The sequence below is a fragment of the Eucyclogobius newberryi genome, unplaced genomic scaffold, assembly GCF_026437365.1.
Source record: "Eucyclogobius newberryi isolate DKJ021-1_F unplaced genomic scaffold, fEucNew1.0.hap1 SCAF_19, whole genome shotgun sequence".
In the NCBI taxonomy this organism is placed as follows: domain Eukaryota; kingdom Metazoa; phylum Chordata; class Actinopteri; order Gobiiformes; family Gobiidae; genus Eucyclogobius; species Eucyclogobius newberryi.
In genome coordinates, this window is record NW_027315823.1 from 21,276,572 (window position 1) to 21,293,022 (window position 16,451).

Below are 16,451 nucleotides of genomic sequence, written 5' to 3' on the forward strand. Positions count from 1 at the left end.
GGCTCACCTCAGTGCAGGAAGGAGTAGAAAAGTTGTGCCATGTCCGTGTGGCCTCGGAACTGCCTGAGGCTTGTCTTCCTGGCAGTGGCAGATAAAAGAAGGCGGTCAATGCTTTGTAAACTTCCTCTATTGTATGTTACCAAGGAGACGCAGTTATTATCCGGACCAAAGCTCAATCCTTTTGCATCTCACTCTCAAAGATAACATTTATTGCCTACGGTAACACGGAAACTCTATGGTTAAGTTTTACACACATGCCTGAGATCAATAAAATAAAATTGACAACTTTGTAAAAAATCTTTCATGATGCTTTTATTGATAAGAAAAAGAACTCATGACATCCTTAATATAGGCAATAAAAAATGCAATAAAATTTTAACAACTATGCGCAATGACAAGTCAACAGTCTTTGTGTTGTGACGTCTGTATTGACTAGTAATTGACAAATGAAGACTAGAGTTTGGAAAATAAAAAATAAAACCCACTTTTTTGAAAGCATTAAAAGCATGTGATCATAGAAATACATAAGAGTTTTCAGATTTACTGTATTACATCATTGACATTACATTGCGAAATAAAAATGTTATGTATATTTCCATCTAAAATAATAATTTACCATACATTTGTATTTAGAGCTTGGTGGCCATTTCTCTGCTTATAATTTCAGGAGGTAATTCAGTGAAGGCCTTGTTGTCTATTCCCTGGACATCTGAGAGCTTCTTTTCTTTAGTTTGTGATGCCTGTGGAGGGTGGAGGGTTAACACAATATAAGCATATTTTTAGTTTAGTTATTGCTTGATAGAATATACATTTTTACCTCTGATGTGTTACAGCCACTGAAGCAGAAGAGATCTTTCTTCTTCACAAATAGATCCGGGTGGCGTTTTTCTTGCTTGCAACCTCCTAAAATGCAAAGGTTACTTAAAAATATTATTACTCATCAAGTAGAAGTTAGAATTAGTGGTCCAAATAATCACTCAAGTACCGGTAAGAGTAAAAAAAATATAAAAAATAAAAATTACAGGATTTTTTTTTTTTTACAAATGATTAAACAATGTCATTTTTCAACATACTTGTACTTACACACTTACACAGTGAGAGGAATAACCTAAACTTTTACTAAAGCAAGAGTTTTGTTACTTTTGTTACTATAGTGTCATATAGTGAACACTACTACACTACTTATTTGTTTTTGTTTTTATTTCTTTACCTGTGTTACAAAGTCTTACCTGTGGCCATGCTAATCAGAAAGCCGGACACGATTGTGACCACTACCCCGAGGACAGCGAAGTACAGGTACGACAGAGAGTACCAGAAGTCTGCCAGAGGTGGCCTCACACTGACACGAAACATAACAGTATTTATTTATGCCTTGATGATCTGACTAAATCTCTGGTGATATCCTTACGGAGGCAGTGTGGTCATTGGCACTGCACTGGTCCAAGGCTCCTGGGTCGTGTGGTTCTGGTTGAGAGTGCTGTTGCAGCCCACAGTGGTGACTGGGAGAGGGAGAGTCTTGTCAGCAGTTGGTGGGTAAATCTGCGCTCCAATTCCAACCCACAAAGTCAGAACCAGACCAATGATCATTCCAGAAAGACTGCCCTGTAAAATGCAGGTCAGATTGTTGGTCTAGTCATTCATAACGATCTTGATGCGGCAAGAAGGGAGTACTTACCATTGAATTTGGTGTGTGGAAAAACATGCCTAAGAGGTAAAGCCCGAGGAGCGGACCGCTGATCATGCCAAAAATGGACAGAGCTGCCTAAAACAAGTTTAGTGATTTAGTAGTTCCTCATTTCTATCTCACAGGGGTGGTAAAGAGCTAAAACGAAACACTTTCTCCTTACCTGCAAAACGCTTCCCAGTGATGAAGCAACTCCAGCCATTCCAATGCACAATGCTCCAAAGAATACACCTGAAAATAATGAATGAGGTGAATGTTCTTTGTAACTCAAGAGTCCCACAACAAGGAAATGTGAAAGTGTTGAATAAATGTACTTATTGAATCTTAATGATTCGGTTACGCAATAAACATGTGTGAGTCCAAGCCCTTTGAAAGCACTGCATGTTCTTGCATGCTAACTAAAAGCTAGTAACAACAAGTAGATCAAAAGGTATTTGTTTTGTCCTATCTTAACATCACTGTACTTTTTGTAATTACAAGGTGTACTTGTATGTACTTCAAGTACCTATAATAGGCTGGACCAGTGGATCTCAACCTTTTTTCACCCGCAAAATAATAACCATTAGCGATCTTGACCCTCAAACATAAAAAGACTCCCTCCAAAGTGATAAAGTTACCTCATATTTAATGTTTGGTTTTATTTTTAGAATGTAGACCTATAAATTACTTCGGTGGGCCAACAAGAAAACTACATTTACCACTGCATTTGGAAGGGCATCACGTCTTGTTTAAGGCTATTCATCCAGTTACATTTTTCCCTCATATCATCTGGGGACCCCCTGAAATCGTTTTTCTACCCGCAGTTGAAAACCCCTGGACGAGGCTACACATTTCATTAAAATGTAGTGAACATGATTATATTAATGACAAAAATACTCTTTTGTTTCCCGGTTTGACAATTCCGGTGATGTTTTAAAGTTACAGTGGGTACGGAAAGTATTCAGACCCCTTTCAATTTCTCACTCTTTGTTTCATTGTAGCCATTTGCTAATATCCAAAAAGCAAAAAGTAAATTTTTATTTCTCATAATGTACACTCAGCACCCCACCTTGACAGGAAAAAAACTAGAAATGTTTGCAAATTTGTTATGAACATGTTGGTGTAATTCCTCATTCGTCCATTTTGTTCCATTGTAGAAAAAGATTCAGTTGTAGTCATCTGGACACTGTTTTTTGGAAAAAACGATACCTTTTGACACACATCCGAGAGTCATTCTCAATCTGCGAATCAAGACCGGGAACTCGGATATTTATCCTAGTCTTGGTAGGCCCTGCCCACCGGGCGGGACCTCCTGATAAAAGGTGTTATTGGTTTCACCAGACAGATAACAAAAGAGGTTCAGTTCCCAGATGACTACAACTGAATCTTTTTCTACAATTTGTTATGAAAGAAAAGCTGAAATATCACATGGTCATAAGTATTCAAACCGTTTGCTGTGACACTTGAACTCATTTCTCCATTTCTCCTGCTCCTCTTGAGATGGTTCTACTCCTTCCTTGGAGTCCAGCTGTGTTTAATTAAACTGGTTGGACGTGATTTGGAAAGGCTCACACCTGTGTATATAAGACCTCACAGCGCAGGTCAGAGCAAATGAGACTCATGAGGTCAAAGGAACTGCCCAAGGAACTGCCCAAGGAGCTCTAGAAGCACTAAAAGTTCATAAAAGCACTTCCATAATCCTTAAATGAAAGAAGTTTGGGACGACCAGAACTCATATGAAGAAGACATGAAAGCCTGCATAGAGTTTGCCAAAAACACATGAAAGACTCCCAAACTATGAGAAATAAGATTCTCTGGTCTGATGAGACCAAAGATTGGCAAACGTGGTGTGGCAGCATTATGCTGCGGGGGTGTTTTTCAGCTGCAGAGACAGGACGACTGGTTGGAATTGAAGGAAAGATGAATGTGGTCAAGTACAGAGAAACCTCTCAGGACCTCAGACTGGATGAGGTGCTTCAAAAGGGAGCTTCTACTCAATACTGAGTAAAGGGTCTGAATACTTATGACCATGTGTTATTTCAGTTTTTATTTTCTAATAATGTGCAAATATTTCTACATAAAATGAACTCTTTTGATATTAGCAAATGGCTGCAATGAAACAAAGAGTGAACAATTTAAAGGGGTCTGAATACTTTCCGCACTGTAATTCCTCGTTGGACATGAGTAGCTGATGTGACAAAGTCAAGGTGAACTGTTACCTAGCAACTATATTGTAAAAAAGGGCCAGAATCCTATAAAATGTCTTGTTAGTTACTGTATGATTTGACAAATAATAGAACCTGATGACACAATTTTGTTGAATGATTATTTAAACTTTCTAAAATATGTGTGCGTTGTATCTGTTTTTTGGAATGTGACTACTGATGACATAAACACAGGGATTCTGTTTCAGACCTCAGCAATTCTTCCTGTAATTTTCAACTTTTATTTTTTCTTCAAACTTCAAACTAACTGCAACTTGACTGATTTAGAGCTGAGATACATATTTACTTCTGGGACTATTGCCCCAAACTAAGTAATAAACAGAATAAATGTAAAACCTGTCATATACACACATTTTAGGCAACTTTTAAACTGCAAAATGGAAAGTGTCAAGACCTGCTAATTATTGTCATTCATATTTTTTTTGTCTGTTCTTACTCAGTCCCATGTTCAACCAAGTCACTTGTCTCTGTGTGATGTTTTTCCACAGAGGAACGATGAAGTCTTCCATTGTGACAGCGACCAGAGCATTAATGCTGGAGGATACAGTGCTGTGAAACAAAAGGTAATCATCAAAAGGCAGACTTAGACAGTTTAATTGTGTCACCATGGAAAAGCAGTGTCTGATGTAACTTTACATTACAATACGGACTGTGTTCATGTCAGTGTTCATAGTTCAAATCTAGACTATTCCTCCTTTTAAAGCAAACACAAAGTGTTGCCCAAATAAGGTATACAATTACAAAATGTATTTAAACAACAACAACTTTTATAAAGCCTGTGATCAATACGAGCATTAATGGTCCTATTTAAGGTCGTTCATTTTCAACAAACAGCTCACCTAAAGTCTAACTTCAGTAACAGCGCTTCAGTCAGAGCAGTAAAACAGTTAACTTTATCCCCACAGGAATGTTGATGACATCACTTGAAAGGTATCAACATTAAAAAGAAATTGTACATTTCCGGTGGCCAGTTTCATATCAATAGTGAGAACATATTACTAGCTTTTTTAATTCTAGGACACTCCTTCCACTTAATGCTTAACCAAGTGATGTTTAGAAGAGTATTTTTTTAAGTAATGCTCTCTCTGATAATATTCCACCTTTATTAAAATGAGTTATTTTGAGCTTATCTTAAAGATAAACCACTTCTGATGTTGTTTTTTTTACTTACTGAGGCAGCGATAAGTTTCCTTGTGTTTGTGTAAGGCCTCACCTTAGAGTTCCACTGTATGCAGCGGCCACAAACAGGCCCGGGATCCCAGGATACTCAGCCAGGATGTCCATGACCAGGTATGGAAGGAGCTATAGGAATGTGTCATATTGTTACAGTACAGATGTAATCATGTGACTTACAAACTCACAAGAATCCTTTGTGTACCGCTTTTGTGATTGTGCCCGTCCACACCAGTGGGATGGAGATTGGACCAATTACTATAGGGTAACATTGTGGTTCAAGTGGAAGCGCCAAAACAAAGCAAACATGGCGACGCTGACAGATGTACTGTACTATTATAGCAGAAATACAGATGTACTGTACTATTATAGCAGAAATACAGACGTACTGTACTATTATAGCAGAAATACATATGTACTGTACTATTATAGCAGAAATACATATGTACTGTACTATTATAGCAGAAATACAGATGTACTGTACTATTATAGCAGAAATACAGACGTACTGTACTATTATAGCAGAAATACATATGTACTGTACTATTATAGCAGAAATACATATGTACTGTACTATTATAGCAGAAATACAGATGTACTGTACTATTATAGCAGAAATACAGACATACTGTACTATTATAGCAGAAATGTTATTGTTGTTGTTGTTGTTGTGTTACTTTTAATGGCGGTTGGCAGCCAACTGAAAAGGTGCATTTACCTACTGTAGTTGTACGTCTGCAAAGTATGTGTTTACGCTATACCTTATTAAAAAAAAAGAGCTTATATTAGAAATACAGATGTACTTCACTATTATAGCAGAATTACAGACGTACTTAATTATTATAGCAGAACTGCAGATGTACTTTACAATTATAGCAGACATATGGATGTGTTTTTGAAAAACATGCATAGGGAATGTCTTTGTGCATTTGTGTACGGAAATATGCCTGTGCTTTTCTTTCAACTGGATTTAACTAAATGTTTTATTTCTCAGCTTGTTCCTACGTTGTGACTCAACCCAACCCAGAACTCAGTTTGGACCCAGAGTGCTACATCTGACATTAGTTAGGTTAGTAGAAGTGAGTGAATGAATGTAAAACGTGCCAAAAGGACTGTTACCTGGTCCGACGTATTGACATCACCATTTGTGAGTGGGTCACACTTCTTATAAACGGAGTACATGGTTAGTCCAGACAGCATAGCCAGGCTCACAGTGACCCACAGCCCAATCATGTTCACATACAAAGACCTGAGATGACATTACACTTGTTAGAACTTGGTCTTGGTCCACCGCGGGCACACACACACTTACATCTTAGCATGTCCCAGTGTTTTGCAGGAGATGTAGCGCTGCACTTGGGACTGGTTTATTGAGTATATTGAGGTCCACATAATGCTGCCGCCAATGATAATAGTCCAGAACGAGTGACGCTTTCGAGGGTCTGGGTCAAAGCTATGGCAGAAAGCAGAAAACTATGTTAAGTCACAAAGGTTTGTCTCATGGCTGCTTTGGTCCAGGTGAATGTGCTAAACGGGTTATTCATCTATCACAAATGTAACTCCACTTGTTTCATGTCTTTCTGTGGTCCTGCACTCACTCAAATGTGTTCAGACGCCCTCCTTCTCTCGCGTCTTCCCACACCTGGTTCAGGCCTCCCTGCAGCACTGCTCCTCTGGCTATCACAGCCAAAAACCCAACCAGCATCACCACCATCTGCAGCACGTCTGTCCAGATCACTGCCTTCAGACCTCCCTGTAACAACCACAGACACCGGAGCATTGAAGTTAAAGGTGCACTATGTCATTATTCTGGTGGAGGGCATGCCACGTGCTTGTCTCCATGGAGATGTCATTAACCTGCATGGATGCATAGTATGGCATTAATTTTATCCATAAACATGGAGCGAAGCAAGTGATGCATCCAGGCCAAGTTACAGGACAGATCTGTGGAGAGGAGACCCCACTCACAGTAAAAATCTATTTGTATCTTTGAACAATAAAAACAGTTGTAATTATAATAAATGCAATATAAATAAGTTTAACGCTTCATTGTGGAGCATTCTAGGCAAGGGCAAAATCATCTTCATAGTCACAAGCATGTGGCGGAACTCCCACCTGAAAAGTGTCACAGTGCGCCTTTAATACCAAAGGGCTGGTGGTTCAAATTAACGCTTCATATTAACAAGGGCTCCGTATACATTATTTATATGACTAAATACAGACCAAATGTAACAATTTTAAATTCTTTGCACTGAAAATGTTCAAATATTTAATTAAATCAATTCTGTATATTACCAACCAAAGTGCAGTAGATGATGCACACTGCTCCTGTGGCCACCAGCACTCCCCACAGATCCAATCCAGTGACTACACAATACAAATATGCATTCATATTTAGCACATAGCAGTAGTAGTCTAATAAAGTAGTAATTTACAACAAAACCAAATAGCCACTTACTTTGATTTAGAGCCAGAGCCGGGGCATAGATAACCAGACCGGTGTACAGTGCCTTCAGAATATTAATTGATTAGATTACAGCAGAACAGACTTGCATTCATATTAACTGGAACAAGATTTGCATAGTCATTAAACTGGTGCTATGTTCCAATACATTTCTCATCATTGTTTCTCATCATGTACAGTAAATGCATTTTTTAAAATAAATAATGAATTTAAAGTTCTTTGTTACCGTTTGTACTATGTACATTGATGTCCCAATAATCCGAATGGGTCGACTAAAGCGCAGCTCCAAGTACTACACACAAAGACAACAAACCACATAGAGCACATGAGAGGGTTTAAACTTTCTTCTATTTGTAAACAGAGCATATTGCATAAAATACACTGCGGCCCCTCGTCCCCTTTTTTAAACATACACACACAGCACACAATTAAGATTTCCAGACAAGGTTAAATATACTATGTTTTTGCTAGTGCATGCCTTCCATCTGCTTTTGTAACCATTACCTCATAGGCACTGGTGACCCCCAGTCGGTAGAAGACTGGCACAAACAGTTCTGCAGTGACAATAGACATTATGGCATATGAAAAGCCAAACAGCCAAAATGCAGTTCCAAAGCTGTAAGCTTCAGCAGGTGTGCCGATGACTGTGATGCCAGACATAAAGCTGGCAGTAAGAGACATGGCAACTGGCACGGCTGTCATTTGTCGTCCACCCAACAAGAACTCATCGCTGGTTGTCTCCTTTCGACCTCGTATCGCCTGGAAAAGGCCAATGCCAGCAGCCACCAAAATAATCCCAGCAAAAATCACATAATCCCACACTGAGAAAGTGTCTACTGGACCACCAGTACCAGCCATGATAAACAGACGGATAGGAAAGGTGAAATCTAGTTCTCTGGATTTTCTAAGGAATGTACATCATATATTTTATATCCAAAAGTTCAAAGTTGCACACAGTGTTCTTGTCCATGTACACTTGCTTCTTCTTCTGAGAAAAGTCAAAGGCAAGCAAAATGCATGAGTTTGAGTCTATAAAGATTAGGCTTGTTAATCATCTATCATCTAAGAGACACACACACCATCAGTCACTTGTAAAAAAAAAAGGGAAAAGATATGGTGACTTTATACAAGGAAGCACAGTGAAGTCGTCATCATTTGCACTACTGCGGTCATTATTCCCTCCCTGAAATAGTTGTGTTCAAGAAAATGGATACTTTAGAGAACATTTTGTAATATTATTTCTTTGGCGAAAGCAGATTAGGGTCAAAACAGACAAAACAACCTGTACTACTGCACTATTAGAGTGTTCTACCATTTGCTGAATCATACCTCACTAAAACATAGACTGTGCTACTTTGTATTTGTACCTTAAGAGATTTGACATTTAATATAAAATGAAATGAAATAAAAATGCCATATTTAACAACCTGTAGTGAATGTAAATATCAGCTACTAGAACACAGACTGGTCTGGACGTTTTTGATGACACTTAAAACTTAAGTCTGTGAATCATTGCGTGAATAAACTAGATGTTTTTAGGGAAACGCACAGCTTTAGTTAATTTTTATCCACATTACTGTTTAATCGCGTTTGTTTTGGATAAGTGTGTAAAATCCAGGTTAACGTGTATTTGAGTTGTGTGTGGTAAGTCTGTGACACCTAGTGGACACAAGACTCCCTCATGTAAAGTCACACCAGGCTGTCAGCTGGAGCAAAATGTAACATATTCATGCAGTTCTCCTCGTGTGCGTCATCAGAAGCCGAACGGCCTCTTACATTGTTCATGTCATTCCCTTAATGGACACACTCTAACATAAAAGCAACGATTATGGCTTATTTGAATAAAGATGTTTTCTTATGTTTGGTTTGTATAAATAGTGTCATAGAGTTCCCAAACCTCAGCTTCTTCCACTCTGCACTCAGACACCTCACGTACAGGTGAGTGAAGACAAGTATGTGTAAGTGGTTCTGTGAGCTTTTCTCACATTGCTTTGTGTGTGTGGTGTGTCCACGCAGGTTAACCATCGAGTTGAATCATCTGTTTTGACATGGAAGTGGCAATCTGTGGGTGCGTGCTGTTTATGCTGATGTTCAACCCAGCTTTGCCCATGTGCATGCCGTCTGACTTCACCCTGTTTGTGGAAAAACCCGAGTGTAACTTCTGTGTGGCAATCAATACCACAATTTGCATGGGATTTTGCCGCACAAAGGTAGTATTTGTTTTGTGGTATTATATGATGACTACATGTTGTTATTTATCAGTATGTTTTGTTGTGTGATCCAGGATAGCATTGTGAGGAGTGCAGTTGGCCCATTGCTGTACCAGAGAAGCTGTACATATGACAAAGTGGAGTACCGCACTGATCTGCTCCCGGGCTGCATTGACAATGCCATGTTTACGTATCCTGTTGCCCTGAGCTGCCACTGTGGGTCCTGCAGGACAGAGAACCACGAGTGTGCCCACAGGAACAAGCCTGGTTTGCAACAACTGGGGCAGTCCAGTTGTACAAAACCAATCCGACACGTCTACCCATATCTGGATCAAAGTGATTACTCCATCCCCTTTTAATGTCTCTACATCTGTATCTATAAGATTGGGTATACAATAGTTTATTTCCATTTCGGTCACTGTGGAACCTTAAACCTTCCATATACTGTTGGACTGTCTTATCCTCCTGTACAAGACTCCTGTGTAAATGTCTCCTGATTAAATCTAAAGCTTTTAAATAACTCTATGACTAATCTTTGCTTGACTTGACATCCTGTCGTAACTGTCTGTTTGACAAAGTAACATGACCATGACTCTCCACAGTGTCACCCCTTCTATGAGGCTATTTGCATCGAGGCACGTGAGAGTGACACACCCATTAATCCTGTGACTCTAGTGGTGCTTGTAATCCTGGTCTGGAAGTAACACTGCCTGTTACTACAACTTCTTACCATTAACATTACTATTTATTTTGAAGGGAGGACAGACAACAAACTGTGTAATCATGACAACAGAGAGCATAAGGCATCACGTGGATCTGTGTGATGTGTTTCAGTCTGAAAATTATTTTATTCTTCATAGAGTGTACAACTAATAAATGTACATGTCGTAGCTTTTCACCTATAAAAGTGATGACAATGTTACGACACATACCCACAATGCCTGGGGAGGTCATGAACTCCTCCAGGCAACTGAGTGTTAAATAACCCTCCGACCAAGGCACGACTGTGCCCCCCAGGGGCCCTAAGAATAAACGTCTGTATAAGGAAACGAAAGAGAAACACATCAGACAGACGGGAAAAACAGAGTTGTTTTATTTCAAATCTTACAAAATAATAATATGGGAAAACTTTATTTTATTTCTACAGTAGTTAAACTTTACAGTGTGATTGTGCTTCGCCATTAATACATGAATAACTTTCAGTGACATATCTCATGCACGATCAGACTTGTGTACTGGGCAAATGGTTTGAATTCTTGTTGTAGAAAACCTAATACCCGACTGGATAACCAAATACCTGACATGGAATTTGCTTCATTCAGCACAAACTGGCACATGGCGATCTGTTTGTGTTCTGTCTATTCACCCGTAAAGAAAGAGATTTTATTTGTGTACTGCTTGTGCCAGATCACAGCCCGAATAACCACACAATAGCTATGGTTTAGACTAAACTTAAGTGAAGTGTTCTTCCTCTTTTAATCTGAATAATGTCTCCCCCTGAGCAGCAGCATGTTTTTTGGCCGCTGTTAGAGGTTTGCATCAGCCTGCACAGCTGCCTCAAGCTACAGCGCTTGATAAAGAGCTACACCCTGTAAATTAATCTTCTATATTTTCTCTGCTCATACATAAACAGTCAAAACTGTCCTTGGTGCCATTGGCAACTTTTTTGTATATGATTATGAATACTGTAATCATTAAGTCCTCAGAACCGCTTCAATCGACTGTTCTGGAAGTCCGTGGAAGCTGCAAGAAATCTCTGTCATAATAAGTTCTCTTCACAATCTCCACCCAAACACTGACTACATTCAAGAGCATCTTGTTGTTATTGTTGTTTTTGTTGTGTTAATGGCGGTTAGCTGCTAACTGAAAAGGTGCATTTACCGCCCCCTACTGTAGTTGTACCTCTTCAAAGTATGTTTTATGCTATATAGTAACAAAAGAGAGAGAGAGAGATAAAGAAAGAAAGAAAGAAAGAAAGCCAACTTCAAGATCTTCTAGATGTTTCTGAAGATTAAGCACAAGTTGGTTTGTTCTATGTAAACAATTGCGAAATGAGTCACAAATGACACGTCATAATGATGATGACCAGGTTAGGCTACAGTTGCTTAGTAACATACAAAATGCAAACGAACTACAAAAAAACAGATTCAATGATGCCAACAGCGATTTAGAGTTATTATCGGCCTATAAAACTCAAATAATTGCTGTAACTGTAATCCCTAGAAACCGATGCGTTAGTGGAACAATGGTTTTCATTTTTCACCCTCCACTTGCCATGGTTGGTGGTACATTTTGAGTGATTTGTGAAACAACCAATGATCGTCAGGAAGCACTTCTTTTCAGCCAATGACCTCTAGTATGTAAATGAGCACGGAGCTGACGTCAATGCCCGGCTCTGACTCCGCCCACCGGGTTAAACTCAATGGAAATTTCCAGCGCCTGTACTCGCAAGTATATCAGCGGCCGTAACGGGTTATTGAAGGACAAAAGCGCAGAAGAAACGCAGAAGAAACGCAACGAAACGCAACGAAACGCCTAAACAACATAAGGTTTGGTGAGTTTACCCTATTTTCATTTGGATATTACGTTGCGCGCTACAGGATATTTTACAGTTTATTGTTTGGATACAAGTTTTCTTTGATGAAACTGCGGCCCCCTGCAGGAAACTGTCGTGTCTAGTAATTTGACTTTTTCTTTCTGCTTCATTGGGGTGTAAATGCGCGCATAAAGGAAAATGGACATTTATTGCCTTTAAAATTAAACATTGAATTGTAAGTGATACAGCCTACACAATATTTTAATTCGTCTGTTTTAAAAGCATTTGCAAAATCATTGTTACTATTAAAATTAGATGCCGCATTGATCAAAATTTGATTTGTTTACTGTAACTTCCCCATTGTGTAAGTTGTTGCCTGTTTAAGTGACTAGGGCATGCATTTATTTTATTTTTTTTATTAAACGTGGATGTATGATGAAGGGCGGGGGCTGCAAAGGCCATAAATGGTGTTCCGGAATGTGAAGTAGGCCACGCCCAGGGGTTGTACTAATGTCCTATGACCCTGCTGTATTTAGATAAGCCAAGGATTGTTGTGTGAAGGATAAGCTGTACAGACAACGGTACAAAGAAACCTGTCCAGGACTTACCAGTAACTTGTATTATTATATCTCATTACAGCACATTTTACTCATTGAGACAAAGAGAGTCGTATTTTGTACATCTTCCGGTCTTCAAATCATCATGTCTCAACAGCAGATCAGGTAAGGTTTGACTTAATTGAATATTATTCAGAACATTTACTTTTTTGCTATTCTATAAAGTGGCTTACTTTTTCCCTCTCTTTAGCCTCCCAGCTAAGCTCATCAATGGTGGTATTGCCGGCATTGTTGGTGTCACTTGTGTCTTTCCCATTGACTTGGCAAAGACCAGATTACAAAATCAGAGGGCAGGCCAGCAGGTGTATAAGAGCATGTAAGTGAGTTCACTAACATTGTCATGTGCAAACTTTGACTCATTGTTTATATTAAATTCCAGACGTTCTGAGTCATAGGAGTAATATGCTCGGGCATTGCCCACCATAGTTCTCAACTGGCCTGTAATACATTGCATTCTTTCTGGAGCTTTAACAAGAATGTGTGTATTCAAATGGAATTTAAGTCTCTTGTTGTTTTCCACAGGATGGACTGCCTTGTGAAAACTGTTAGAACTGAGGGCTACTTTGGAATGTATAGAGGTAAGACTTTGCCATACGTAAATGTTTCAGCTCTAGAATGTCACTTCATAAAACACTTTTAAAGTTGATTAATAGTTAATATATATCATTCTAGGGATCAAACAAAGTATGCATGAATTCCCTTGTATTTAAAAGGAATAATCTAAAACCATATCAGGCTATATGTATTACTGTTTTTAGTGTAAATCTTTAAACTGCACTTATTGGTTACATGTAGTGCTCATCCATTTGACTTCTTATGGAAGTGGGTTAGTTTAGGTGCTAAAGAATAGGCCTCTGCTTTTGTGAGGAATGCTGTTGTTTGCATCTCTGTTTTTCATATTACAGACTTGGGTCCCCCTGGGATATTGAAGGCTAGCCGATAAGGCGCAGCCACGCTGGAGGCAAATCATTAAATGGTTCTTACAATATTGCTCTATTTAAAACTCTAGGCACACGTTCATGTTTTGCCATCTTTTGTCCTGTCGTTTGAGTTGTCTGTTTTGTGTACCATCACCCTTTTAATGTCCTTCATTTCAGGACTGTGTTGTGTCATGACATTGGCTAGTCTTAAAAGGTGCTATTTTCCAAGCCTGTGCTGCATATTTGAGATTGACCAAAGTCTGCACACGCAAGACAGTCTAGTATCGGTCCTGTCTATTCTCTTCATCTTCTCTTCAACTGTTACCTTTCTTTGTCCCTAATATGATTACACTCTTGTACTTTCTTCTGTATCATTTTTCCATCACATTTGTTTTCAGCTCTTCTATTGTTTCTGTTTCATATGTTCTTTCTAACCATATTTCTGTAATATTTATCCAGATCATTGTATTCTAATGTACATAACTTATGGAATGGGGTAAAAACTATGGAGGGTATAATTGTTTTTTTTTATAAATGAACCCATTGTTAAGACACAAGTGTTGACTGTAACTTTGTTTCTCATCAGGTGCTGCGGTCAACCTAACTCTGGTCACTCCCGAGAAGGCCATCAAACTGGCTGCCAATGACTTCTTCCGACATCATCTTAGCAATGATGGGTAAGCTGACAATTTTTCAATTATTTTCAATTTTTATTATCATAATGACTTCATGTTTATTTATTTGTCAACAGAAAGGGATTGACTGTGTTCAAAGAGATGATGGCAGGCTGTGGAGCTGGCTTGTCTCAGGTTATTGTTACCACTCCAATGGAGATGCTGAAGATACAGTTGCAGGATGCTGGCAGAATTGGTGAGCACATGGTTAATATGTGTTAATGAATGTGTCATTTTTAGAGTTGTACCTTGCCATTTACTGAAGCCATTATACCAAATTCTTACAGCTACCCAGCAACAAAAGCCTGTCATGATGGCTCCAACAAAACTTGGGACCACAAACACCCTTCTGAGTCGCTCCTTTAACTCGGGCACCGTGGTTACTGCCCCTCGAGCCGTATCTGCCACACAGATCGCCAAGGAGCTGCTGCAGACTCAAGGCATCCAGGGACTCTACAAAGGACTGGGGGCAACAATCATGAGGTAAGCCTTGTCAGGGTTTAAGTGGACTCACATTTTTCTCTCACTTAAGTTTTCTTAATGCCATTTTGTTACCGTTTCAGGGATGTCCCATTCTCTATTGTGTATTTCCCCCTCTTTGCCAACTTGAACCGGCTGGGAAAGCCCAGTGCAGAGAAGTCCTCTCCCTTTTACTGGGCCTTCATGTCTGGCTGTGCAGCTGGCTCTTGTGCTGCTGTGGCGGTCAATCCCTGTGATGGTAAGGTTTGTTCTCTGGGCTTTTAGTATTGGACTATATTTGTGAATACGAGCACTAACTTAAATTGTGTTGTTACTAGTGGTGAAGACGAGGCTGCAGTCTCTAAACAAAGTGACCAGTGAAGAGTCTTATAATGGAGTTATGGACTGTATACGGTGAGATATATTAAGGGATATACCATTTTGTTTGCAGTGCAGTTGACGGTGTTAACTTTAGTTTGTTTCTTATAGTAAAATCCTGCGGAACGAGGGACCTTCTGCCTTCTTGAAAGGAGCAGGCTGCCGAGCCCTGGTCATTGCTCCGCTGTTTGGAATTGCACAGGTTATGTACTTTGTGGGAGTTGGAGAATATATCCTTGATAACTCTCCGTTGAGACTGCTTGATTGAAGTTGAAGCATAAAGATGCCTATGCATGAGGAAAATCTGAATCAAGACGACTGTACATGGCAGCTTCCATTGGTTTCCATTTTTCAAAAATCCATTTCAGGGTGGTGAAACAAGATTTTTTTTTTTTTTGCCTTCAGTATGGACTGACTGCTGTGTTGCACACTTGTGACTTCAGCAGGCCAGGGCCAATGTTTGCACTTACAGCTGGCCTTACCAGTTTGGGGACCTTGTTCTAGTGTTACTATACTGTCCCTATAACGGCCCCGTTCCCTCCATGAGGGAAGCCTGTAAACCAATTATAAATGTACGTCTACATTTTAGTGTTGAATTACTGAATGCAGTGGCTTGCAGTACTTTTGAATTGCTGTCTTTTATAGCAGGCTTGCAATGAATGTTGTTTAAAAAATATTTATTGCAAAGGGATTACTTTGACTTTTTTTTTACCATTTCAAGTTTACTGTGAGTCTGACTGTCTTCCATTATTGGGACCATTCAATGAAGTGTTCCATGCCCTCTATGTTTGAGATTATGATGTCTGAATACTTGATGCGCCACACCACACTTTTGTCTGTTACAAAATGTATGTGGTCTATGCATACCATTTGTTTGACTTGGTCTATTCTGTAAGAGTATAAACTTGGTCTAAAATGCATTACTGTTACATCAAAATATGTGAAAACTGTTTTTATGTTTAAGCTTTTTGTACAGTGTAAATAATAAAAATCAATTGTACGTAGGTGATTCTGAAGTTTATTTAGTGAAAATAGTGTTGAATATAGCCAGTATAAAGACAATGTAAAATCATGAAACTAGTGTGAATGTTGACAATGAGGCCTCAGAAACAACCCCCTGCCCAGAAAGCTT

The 16,451-nt window shown here is 39.1% G+C and overlaps 4 protein-coding genes across 7 annotated transcripts in view; 2 read left to right on the forward strand and 2 right to left on the reverse strand.

The window, feature by feature from the left end:
- Window positions 1-16,451, reverse strand: part of rplp2 (ribosomal protein, large P2) — a 389,081-nt gene that overhangs the window by 295,224 nt on the left and 77,406 nt on the right. The window lies entirely within an intron of this gene.
- Window positions 496-8,435, reverse strand: slc5a8l (solute carrier family 5 member 8, like). The gene is made up of 15 exons (XM_072452104.1): window positions 8,030-8,435; window positions 7,752-7,817; window positions 7,520-7,571; window positions 7,361-7,428; window positions 6,660-6,814; window positions 6,374-6,514; window positions 6,181-6,310; window positions 5,102-5,190; window positions 4,325-4,437; window positions 1,848-1,915; window positions 1,676-1,762; window positions 1,409-1,602; window positions 1,230-1,339; window positions 818-903; window positions 496-740 (listed from the first exon to the last, which is right to left on the reverse strand). Exons 1-15 carry the CDS (start codon window positions 8,381-8,383, stop codon window positions 630-632), a joined length of 1,824 nt encoding a protein of 607 aa, XP_072308205.1. The 5' UTR covers window positions 8,384-8,435; the 3' UTR covers window positions 496-629.
- tshba (thyroid stimulating hormone subunit beta a) lies at window positions 9,548-10,116 on the forward strand. The gene is made up of 2 exons (XM_072452113.1): window positions 9,548-9,735; window positions 9,810-10,116. The coding sequence occupies exons 1-2, from the start codon at window positions 9,574-9,576 to the stop codon at window positions 10,092-10,094; spliced, it is 447 nt and encodes a 148-aa protein (XP_072308214.1). The 5' UTR covers window positions 9,548-9,573; the 3' UTR covers window positions 10,095-10,116.
- On the forward strand, window positions 12,231-16,323 carry slc25a55a (solute carrier family 25 member 55a). 3 transcript variants are annotated; one of them, XM_072452108.1, is made up of 10 exons: window positions 12,231-12,289; window positions 12,911-12,993; window positions 13,079-13,204; window positions 13,411-13,466; window positions 14,395-14,485; window positions 14,560-14,678; window positions 14,770-14,965; window positions 15,046-15,200; window positions 15,280-15,355; window positions 15,431-16,323. In XM_072452108.1, exons 2-10 carry the CDS (start codon window positions 12,974-12,976, stop codon window positions 15,585-15,587), a joined length of 996 nt encoding a protein of 331 aa, XP_072308209.1. In that variant the 5' UTR covers window positions 12,231-12,289; window positions 12,911-12,973; the 3' UTR covers window positions 15,588-16,323. The 3 variants fall into 3 exon arrangements, with proteins under 3 accessions (XP_072308209.1, XP_072308208.1, XP_072308210.1); XM_072452109.1 differs by lacking the exon at window positions 12,231-12,289 and adding an exon at window positions 13,794-13,864 and having other exon boundaries at window positions 12,964-12,993; XM_072452107.1 differs by lacking the exon at window positions 12,231-12,289 and having other exon boundaries at window positions 12,728-12,993.

What these genes read in the sequence shown, in the direction of transcription:
- slc5a8l (XM_072452104.1), bottom strand. Translation starts at nt 8,383, where the DNA reads ATGGCTGGTACTGGTGGTCCAGTAGACACTTTCTCAGTGTGGGATTAT. An exon ending in GGCTCTGGCTCTAAATCAAA is followed by an intron (nt 7,429 to 7,519) that starts GTAAGTGGCTAT and finishes TGTATTGTGTAG; the next exon opens with TCACTGGATTGGATCTGTGG. An exon ending in ACACTGGGACATGCTAAGAT is followed by an intron (nt 6,311 to 6,373) that starts GTAAGTGTGTGT and finishes ATGTCATCTCAG; the next exon opens with GTCTTTGTATGTGAACATGA.
- tshba (XM_072452113.1), top strand. Translation starts at nt 9,574, where the DNA reads ATGGAAGTGGCAATCTGTGGGTGCGTGCTGTTTATGCTGATGTTCAAC. An exon ending in TGGGATTTTGCCGCACAAAG is followed by an intron (nt 9,736 to 9,809) that starts GTAGTATTTGTT and finishes TGTGTGATCCAG; the next exon opens with GATAGCATTGTGAGGAGTGC.
- slc25a55a (XM_072452108.1), top strand. Translation starts at nt 12,974, where the DNA reads ATGTCTCAACAGCAGATCAG. An exon ending in CAGCAGGTGTATAAGAGCAT is followed by an intron (nt 13,205 to 13,410) that starts GTAAGTGAGTTC and finishes TGTTTTCCACAG; the next exon opens with GATGGACTGCCTTGTGAAAA. An exon ending in CTGGGGGCAACAATCATGAG is followed by an intron (nt 14,966 to 15,045) that starts GTAAGCCTTGTC and finishes TTACCGTTTCAG; the next exon opens with GGATGTCCCATTCTCTATTG.